Source organism: Rhinichthys klamathensis, unplaced genomic scaffold, assembly GCF_029890125.1.
Source record: "Rhinichthys klamathensis goyatoka isolate OS25496 unplaced genomic scaffold, OSU_Roscu_1.1 h1tg000530l_1, whole genome shotgun sequence".
Taxonomy (NCBI): Eukaryota; Metazoa; Chordata; class Actinopteri; order Cypriniformes; family Leuciscidae; genus Rhinichthys; species Rhinichthys klamathensis.
In genome coordinates this window covers 485,252-495,015 of record NW_026607006.1, presented here as the reverse complement: position 1 = coordinate 495,015, position 9,764 = coordinate 485,252, and the positions used below count along the sequence as shown (strand labels likewise).

At 37.0% G+C, this 9,764-nt stretch overlaps 1 protein-coding gene across 1 annotated transcript; it reads left to right on the top strand.

Annotated features, from left to right (window-relative positions):
- Positions 1 to 4,628: 4,628 nt before the first annotated feature.
- On the top strand, positions 4,629 to 9,518 carry LOC130073230 (gastrula zinc finger protein XlCGF8.2DB-like). The gene is made up of 2 exons (XM_056238699.1): positions 4,629 to 4,770; positions 8,537 to 9,518. The coding sequence occupies exons 1-2, from the start codon at positions 4,686 to 4,688 to the stop codon at positions 9,415 to 9,417; spliced, it is 966 nt and encodes a 321-aa protein (XP_056094674.1). The 5' UTR covers positions 4,629 to 4,685; the 3' UTR covers positions 9,418 to 9,518.
- Positions 9,519 to 9,764: the final 246 nt, after the last annotated feature.

Below are 9,764 nucleotides of genomic sequence, written 5' to 3'. Positions count from 1 at the left end.
TAAAAATTAAAGAAAAGGGCCAAATTCACAACACTACCCACTAGGGCTGCACGATACTGGAAAAATATGCGATGTTGTTGAGTATTGCGATTGCCATATTTCTTGCGATATAACATAGAGAAATGCTATTTTTATTAAGCTTTTTTTTAAAATCATTTATATATGTAATGATTTTACTAAAATAAACAGGTAGGCTAAAACATATTCTTCTGATCTGCAGAAGAATATCTCAGTTTTTTCAGAAGGAGTTACACTTGCAAAACTTTGATTAATGGTTGTCTGTGAGACAGTTACTTGGCATTTCGTTTGCAGTTTTGGTAGATGTGGGCTTACACTTTTTGAAGTCTTCATATATCTGAGGTTGCGTTTCAGATGACTGTGGAGATTCGTTTCCTCTCGACGTGGCCACAGTTTTTCCGCACGACTTAGTGACACGTCACTTATGTTCACATATCGCGTTTTTGGCGCGTGCAAATTCGTTATTTCAAATGCAGGCTTGCGGCAAGCACGCTCAAAATAGAAGCACATTTTTTCCAGGTCCGCCTATGGGGGTAAGGCGACCTGGAAGGGGGTAATCCACCAGCCGGAAACTGAAGCCTCCCCGGGGGCCGCCATTGGCTAGCAAGCCTTCACCTGCTGTTAGCATTCCATTGACTCCCATTCATTTTGGCGTCACTTTGACAGCGAATAACTTTACATCTGAGGCGTTTAAAGTCTCCATTTGTCCATTGTTTATTTCTAAAGAAACGACAATGTATAAAAGGCTCCATTACCTTGTATCTTACGTTATGGCCCCGTAGAAGCCGTTTTTGTAAAAATATGCTAATGATTGCGTCATAACCATGCAACTCTCTGAGAAATTACCGTATAGACAGGAGGAGAAGCCCGCGGGCAATCAGGGGGACGTGGAGGAATAGCGTCCGATAAACTCAAGGGAGAAGCCCATAGAGAGTCATAAAGTGTCTCCTGCTGCGAGCTCATGGACAGCTCCTACTCACGCTCTCAGTCTCTGCAAGATTCGGAAGGGAATGATTCAGATTCCTCTTGGCACCGCTACTAGAAGACTTACAACTGTGAGTCAGGTTGCTCACGTCACATCTCCGTCGTCAAGCTCAGTTTAGCATCAGGAAGAGAGTGCTTCTAATTGCCTTCACTTTTCTCCGTTGAAGTCTATGGGGTCGCTGTGTCCATTTCTTGTACTGTCTATGATGCCGCAACGAGATGAGAACATCTCAACTTTTCAGAAAGCCGCAAGCTCACCGCAGGTCATGTGACAAAAAACAACGATCAGCTTCGGCCTTTCCCTAACAACTTTGAAAGCTTAGCCCGAACAGCTGATCATAGCTGTACATGGCGGGTTTTTATTTCTCATCTCCATAAATATATCTAGAAGTAAAGCTAATACAAGGGCTAGAAATCAATTTAATCCTTTGCAGATACTTATTCGTCATCATGGAAAGCCCTCAGCGCAGTTCATGGTTGCATAGCAACGACAGACACAAGCGCTTGTGGAAAGGAGGAGATAGCGGGGCGGCGCTTTCCAGGCGTTTTTAGACGCGATATGTGAACGGCCCCTTACACAGTACCTGCACTTGTGACACTTCTTCTCTATTGAAGCCAAAATATTGCCATATTTCAGACGTACAATTCTTTTTAGCCACAGGTTTTTCGCTGTTGTCCTTTTCCTCACTTGTCTCTACTCCCACCATTAGTTTTTATTTTCCACTATCTGCTCTGAGCCAATAGGTTCCCCTTTGGGCCCGATCTAGCCAATAGCATAATAGCATCTACTGGGGAGGCGGGTATAAAGATAGTAAGGCCCCATTTGATTGGTCGAATTTGGATAAACAACCTATGCATGCATGCAACACACAAATGCTTGGCACATAAAATAAATGTAATTTATCGCACCTCTCTGCGATGCAGATATCGCATATACTATTATCGCGATCATTTTTCGATATATTGTGCAGCCCTACAGTAACTTACCTTATTGTTTTTATACAACTGTTTACAACCAAAAAAATATGTATCAATGCAACTGTCATGAAGTAAAATCACTAAAAGCCTTCCTTTTGCTGGAAAAACAGTCCCTGACCGTGAACAGCAACAGAAGTAACATTTATTAAGCCATTAAATGAGGGCAAAACTGTCTTTAAGACTGAATCACTTAAAGCTGACTAGCTTTGTCAGTGTCGGGGGAAATGGAAAAGATATCGCAGCGGACATTCAATGGGTTTTTTATTATGAACATAGGACTGAAAAGTTTGGGGTGTGTAAGATTTTTTTTATTCTCTTCTGCATTCATTTGATAAAAAATACAGTCAAAACAGTAATATTTTTACAATTTAACATGGGCTATCAGTTTTCTATGTCATACTTAACTAATTTATGCCTGTGATCAAAGCTGAATTTTCAGCATCATTACTCCAGTCTTCATAATCCTTCAGAAATCATTTTAATATGCTGATTTGCTGCTCAAGGGACATTTCTTATTATCAATGGTAAAAACATATTTTTCATATTTTTGTGGAAACTATGATACATTTTATGCAGAATTATTTGATGAACAAAATTGAAAGAACAGCATTTATATAGAATACATATTTTTAACAGTGTTAAACCCTTGAGTGTCACTTTTGATCAATTTAATGCATCGATCCTTGTTTAATAAAAATATTAATTTCATTAAAAAAAAACATTTTGAACTTTTATGTACAATTTTTGTTTGTTTATTGTGGAATAACTCCCGATTGTTTCTCTGTCATCTAAGCATTGTTCAGGGCTTTGTTTCCCAAACGCAATGTGAGTGAACTCAGTGAAGCACCAGCAGTGAACGCTCTCTGTGATTGAGTGGTTTCGTCTTGTATCCAGATGACTAGGAGAAATACCAGTAGTTCTATCCTACACAATTATTCACTAACATTCGCTTATTTTTCCACTTAGAAGCTTATTTTACGCACTGAATTGCGTGCTAATTTAATAAAAATTACTGGTAAAAAACACACACATTTCGATAGATATTTTTATGTGAGGATCGATCGAAATACTGACGTATCGAAAAGGATCGATCCTCACATAAAAATATCGATCGAAATGTGTGCCCACCCCTACCGACCAGGCGAACACTCCCCAAGGGAAAAGCAATCAAACAATCGATCAATTGAGATGGGGACATCAATCGTCAAAGAAATAAACACACTGTAAAATACATTTGAGAAATACATACTCTTATCTCGTCACATATAACATTTTAATTATTTACTATTATTTATCTATTTTTGTAACCACCACATCTACCTATCTATTTCTCATCTATTAATCTCTTAATATACTCTTGACTCTTATATCTGGGTTAGGGTTAGAACCAATGTGAATAATGAGGACAAGCTGTTCAAAAAATGAAACGTCCCTGAAAAATGTGGTAAAGAAATGGGAAATTTTACAAATTTATTTACAAATAAACACTTTCAATACACTTAGTCTAAAAAATCTCAGCCTGTTATTTAAAGTTGAATGATTTTGTTGTTGTTTATTGTCATTTATATATATTTTTATTACAGTTTGAGATATTATTGCTTTTGTGTCATTGGTAGCTAGAAGGCGAATATTGAAAATCCTCATGCCACCCTCCAATTTTACTTGGTTGAAGGACTTAATGTTCTTTCTACACCTAGAAAAAAATTAAACCCTCCATTAGAGACTCTGTTAAGTCATTTTATAAAATGTGGAACCCTGTCCTTTCATTTGTTTGAACTGTCCCTTCATTTGAGATTTGATTCCACAATGAATTAAATGAATAAATAAAAATATATAGTGTTTGTCTTTTCTTTTCTTAGTTTTTGTATGATATCTGGGATGGGTGGGGTGTTGTTCTGGTTATTTGTATTTTTTTTTTCATTTTTTTTTCACATTTATATCTATTTGGATCTTTTAAGAATAAACTTTTATTTTGGTTTGGTGGTGTGACGTCATAAGGCTGCGCCACGCTCCTGCATTTGCTGTGGTTCGGCTGAAAAAAGGTTTGTGTTTTACAGCGTTTAAATCGATACGAACCATGCAGACTGTTTTATAGCTATATGAGAGCTATGAAATAAGTTATATATCACTGAATGTTAGGTTGTTATGCTTGAAACGAACCGTTAAGCGTTTGACCAAAGCGCAGTAGTGACGGAGAAACTCAGCCTTTGGAAAATCAAATCAATTGAATTAACGTTAAATGCCTCGCGAAATGATTCAGTGATTCGAATCACCGCGTCTAACGAACACAAAGGTGTAATAAAAACCAACAGCGAATGTTTAAATGAAAGTGCAGCCTATAATCTACATTTTATAAATACCAGACAAACAAAGTCTAAGCAATAGAATCATTGTAATTATATGTTTGTCTATGGCGATATAATTTGCGCTCTTTAATTCATATAGTACTAGTTTTTAAGTTTTTTTTTCAAAATTACTTTTTGGCTAATGTTTAACAGTTTAAGTCTATTAACTCTTACTCTGACTCTCTTGCCAGTGCACTGACTGAACTACCGTTACTGAACTAGAGCTGATTGAGATGCAGAGATTTAGTTTTAATTTATTTTTCTTTCTGTTAATTATACTCATTTTAAACATGACATATTGTCCAAACACAGAAAAAACTCCTGGTGAAGCGACTGAGATCCAGTGACACTATTATAAAGATGGCGTTTATTAAAGTGAAAAGTGAGGACATGGAGATTGAAGAAACATTCAGAGTGAAAGAAGAAGAAACTCAGGAACAAACAGGTTGGTTTCATTCTCAAAGCTGAACTCAGTCATTTGATCCATATGAGAGCCGATTCTAGGATTTATTCAACTGGGAGCCACAATTAATACAGAGAGGCCAATCTTATGTTTTTTATATGTAAAACTATAGATATCCAAGTCATTTAAAACTCAGTAAGCTTTAAAATCAGCAATAAACAGTTATACCTTATTTTCTTTTAATGGCATTTATTCAATGCTGTAAATAAGAACAGTCAAATTCAATTTGTATTAACTTTTCAGAAGTAAAAACTATTCACAGATTGGATTATTTCATTTATTAGAGTACAACTCACAAAAAATATAAAACTCAACATTAGGTAATAAACTTTACACAAATCCTCACAACCTTATACATGCTTGGGCAAAAATAAATAAATAGAACAGCCTTATTTATACAAATGCAGAAGTATATTATTCATATAATAAATACACAATTAATTAATATAACTTTATTAATGAAATACAATATTAGTAAATTGTATCCACATCCTATTAAATTTGCATTGATGTATAGACAAAATCTAAATATGCCAAGGCTAATTAGCCTTGTGCATATGATTGTATAATATCATATAGCTTGTCCTTTCTGTTAGCTACTTTTTCAAAAGGGTACCTTTAGTTTAACTACATGCAAATTATAAGTATCTTATAAAAAACTGTTTAGAATACCTTATTTATTTATAGGCTATTATTATACATTCTAGTAATATTTTATTTACGTTACTATTCATGTTTTTTATTTGAGAATGTTTCTGGATGTCCTGACGTTTTGTCACTAACTTCTGTTAGTTCTGAGACTCATAGTGTTCACTTTGCTTGACATAAAATTCAAAAAAATTAGCCAGATTGTGCCACACAACATTGCAAAACTACAAGATATTTGACACCATCTATTTTATGTTTCAGACAGCAAGAAAACTCAACATCAAATATCTTCATAATTTCTAGATATTATGAGAAATTATCCATAAGAGAGACCATTAAATACCATGTCCGGGTTGCAAATTGTGCATACACCAAAATTATTTTTATGAATATGGTCCATTTCGAAGTGTTTAAATCCAAACAAACAATATTTGTAGATTCTCCTCCACTCCTGTATTGTGTTGTGCTTGCACAGCGTCACGTAGACTCTGATCAGAGGCGCCGGAGCCGCTGCTTCCGTGGCTTGCAGTTTGTATATTAGCTAATGTCGCAATAATTTTTTATTGATTTTTTAAAGTTTAATTACAATTCTTATGAAGTCATTATCGAGTCATTCGGCACGACACTGATTTAATTTAGAGTATTCGTTCTTAAGTCAAAGTCAAGTAATTTTCTTCATTTATTAGAAATCTTTAAATTCGCATGCAGTCACGGAACTCAAGACCTCCACCTCTGATATTTACAGCTTTTTAGGTGTGGAACGTGAGATAAACATCATACGATTTGCTTAAGCATCTGGTTTGCAATATCAGTTGCGTATCGGCCGAAAAAAATCACAACACAGGAAAACCCTGATGGTGTTATGTATTACATTAATTCAGCCACAGAGCATTGTAATGACATTGAATCTGGTCTGTCCTAAAACTGGAAGACGGTACCAAAATCTAGCACTGCAACAACTCGCTAATAAAAAAAATGAGCTCAACTTACCATGTGCTTTTTTTTTTTGGGGAAACGGAAGCTCGCTATTCTTAGTCCGGTTGTTAAGCATCGCGGAACCGTTAATTATTCAAAAGCAAGCCGAAAGATATCATTTGAATATTTGAGTGATAGACGAGTAGAAGGCTGGGCGCACATAAGGGGGCCAATCAGTTTTCAGGAGGGGCCAGTGCCCCCATGATGGCCCCTCCCCTGTCTACGCCACTGAATCCATGTTAAAATGGATTGCTATGGATGGCTCTACAGAAATGAGTGATATAAAATTTTTTTTTTGAGGAATAGTTTTAAAGTGTCCTAATTAAAATGTCATTATTTGACATGGAGCGGTCCCTCATGTGGACAGACATGTTGATAACACATGACCAGACAAACACGAATGTTGCTTTCAAACCAGACTATTTTTTCCCTCCGCACTCTTAAGCATTCAATTATCACTCCGCTCCAATTTCCTTGCTCACTGATAACAGAAACACTGCTCCACTTTCCTGATTAAATTTGCGTCTAAAGTATTTTAGTATACTTTGTAATATCACAAAAGTTCTGTTCAGAACATATATTAATAGAAAAAATAAGCAATACTAGGAGAATAGTTTCAGCGTGGTTGATTGGAACACTAGTATGCATTAAACATTTTTACCCCACAACATGCAAAAGACTACGGCAATTAAAATGAATCAGCATTAAAAAGATGAGTATCATTGCTGCGTTTTGCAGTGCAAATTTTAGCTCAGAATTTTGGAATTCCTCTCTCAACATGCCGATCATATCGAACATCTTATATTTAGACTCCATAAGACTCCCATTATAGTAGTGGCCATTTTGTACAGTACAGTATTCATTATTACTACTTTAAATTTTGTCCAATGCTTCTGAAAATTGGCTCAGATGATCTTTGGACCAAGACATCAAACCGTTGATAACAATTTTGTCGAGATTGGAAAAATGGCCTTTCCGCCATTTTACAATCTTTTAAACTGTGCAGATTCTGACAATGTTGCCAATATGTCACGTAATGTCATTTTTCACTTTAACAAATTTAGTCAAATCTTGTGCACATCTGCGGCACAGACTGATCTCATGAAATGGCGTATGTATGACACGCCAATTTGTATTTCCATTTTTGGCGTGCTATCAACACGCATAATCGCTTTTCAGCGTGTTTATCAACGCCTTTGACTTAACGTTATATTACTGTATTATGTATATATAAATATATGACCTACCCCAACCCCGTCCCTAAACCTTCCCGTCACTGGGGTTAATACCATTTATGAGTCTTCTCCTACCATCCTAGGAAAAGAAATATCGCTCCACAGATGTAGATATAGATTTTGCTTCGTTTCGCTCGGACATTTAACGGCGTACACATACACGCGGAATCACTCGGACATTTAATGGCGTAGACATACACGCAAAAGATTTCGGCGTAGACATACACGCGGATAGCTCAAAATGCGTGTAGATAACACGCCACTTGACTTGAAAGTGGCGTGTATGTTTACGCAAAGTCATGATGTCATGTTGTGCGGCATGTCATAGTGATGCCCACAAAGGTATTGCTCCTATATAACAGCTTTTTTTAAATCTATTCTATTGTGTGTGGGTCGTTATATTTCGAACAGATCTCTGCTAGTTCAAAATAAAATACAGATAATGTTGCACAGTAAAATGACATTTATTTGAGTCCATTAGTAAAAGAGCGTGTGTGTGTGTGTGTGTGTGTGTGAGAGAGAATTACTCCTACCTGTCAGCGGCGTCTCTCTACTTATAGAAACTATGACTTGTAGTTCTTTCAAAACCAGAAAGATATGCTAGAACTTTCAATTTTTAAGCAATTTTATTGATAAATTAGAAAAGAATTGACAATGTTTCTGTGTGTGCAATCTCCACGAGATACTGTCTGTAAATGTGTGCGTTATACAATGTAGCAGCACCTTAGTTTAGAACAGTGATCTACTTATCTGTATGATAAACTGTTTAAAACGTGCATTCACCTGGTCATTATGGAGTATGCGTAAATATCTTGTGGTTCGCTCTGAGTTTGCATGTATTTGTGCCATTGAACTGGGCTTAAACTTGTATTTGTCTGTTTTCACCTTAGACCTGATGCCGCTGAAAGAGGAGATTCAAGAACTTGATGATGGAAAGGAAGAGACACTTGATGTCATAACTGTGGAAAACGTTCTTGACTGCTGGCAGACTGAAAAGACTCGCTCACAAGAAACCGCTGAAAAGACGGGGAGTAAACGTTATTTCATCTGCTTTCAGTGTGGAAAGAGTTTCAGCCAACACGAAAACCTTGAAGCTCACATGAAGATTCACAGTGGAGAGAGCGCTTACCCCTGCCAAGAGTGTGGAAAAGGTTTCTCTGGAAAGGGAAGCCTCAAAGTCCACATGAGAAGTCACACTGGTGAGAAACCTTTCATCTGCCCTCAGTGTGGAAGGAGTTTTGCACACCAGGCAACGCTTAATGACCACAAACGAATTCACACTGGAGAAATGCCTTTCACATGTGATCGGTGTGGAAAGAGTTTCAGACGTAAAATAACCCTTAATTCCCACATGAGGACTCACTCGAGAGAAAACTGCTTTAAATGTCTTCAATGCGAAGAGAGTTTCACAGACAGCAATCACCTGAAGAGCCATGTAATGACTCACATTGGAGAGAAGCCTTTCATGTGCGATCACTGTGGAAGGACTTGCTCAAGCAAATCAAACCTTGATGTTCACGTGAGACTTCACACTGGAGAGAAGCCTTTCACCTGCCCTCAGTGTGGAAAAGGTTTCAATGAAAAAGGGACCCTTAAAATCCACCTAAGAGTTCACACCGGAGAGAAACCGTTCATATGTTTTCAGTGTGAGATGAGTTTCACATATCGAAGAGACCTGAAGCGTCATTTGCGAGGTCATCCTGGAAACAGCAGTGTTATGGTTGGTCTACCGATTCCAGAACGTGTCCGAAACAAAACGCCCCTAATCTGAATCTCGGCTCTGGAGGCTTCCTAAAGCTCAGCAAAGCTTGTACACATTGTAATGACAGTAACGATGTCAATTTAAATGCGTGCTTGATGAGAAAACATTGAAAGAACAGAACTAGTTATTCAACCCGAACCTTTATTGCAAAGGTTGACTCGAGCAGGACATTTTTCAGCGATAAGTTTTCACTCAGTTTGTCATCCATTACGTTGTTGCGTCTGTAATTCCACTACATCAGCATTTACAAGTGTTTCTCCATCCAAATTAATTAGTTAAACTTAAAGTTTAACTGAGGGTTTGACTAATCGTCCAGCCTTTCGAGCTCCAAGCCTCTCCACGGAATGATTTCTGAT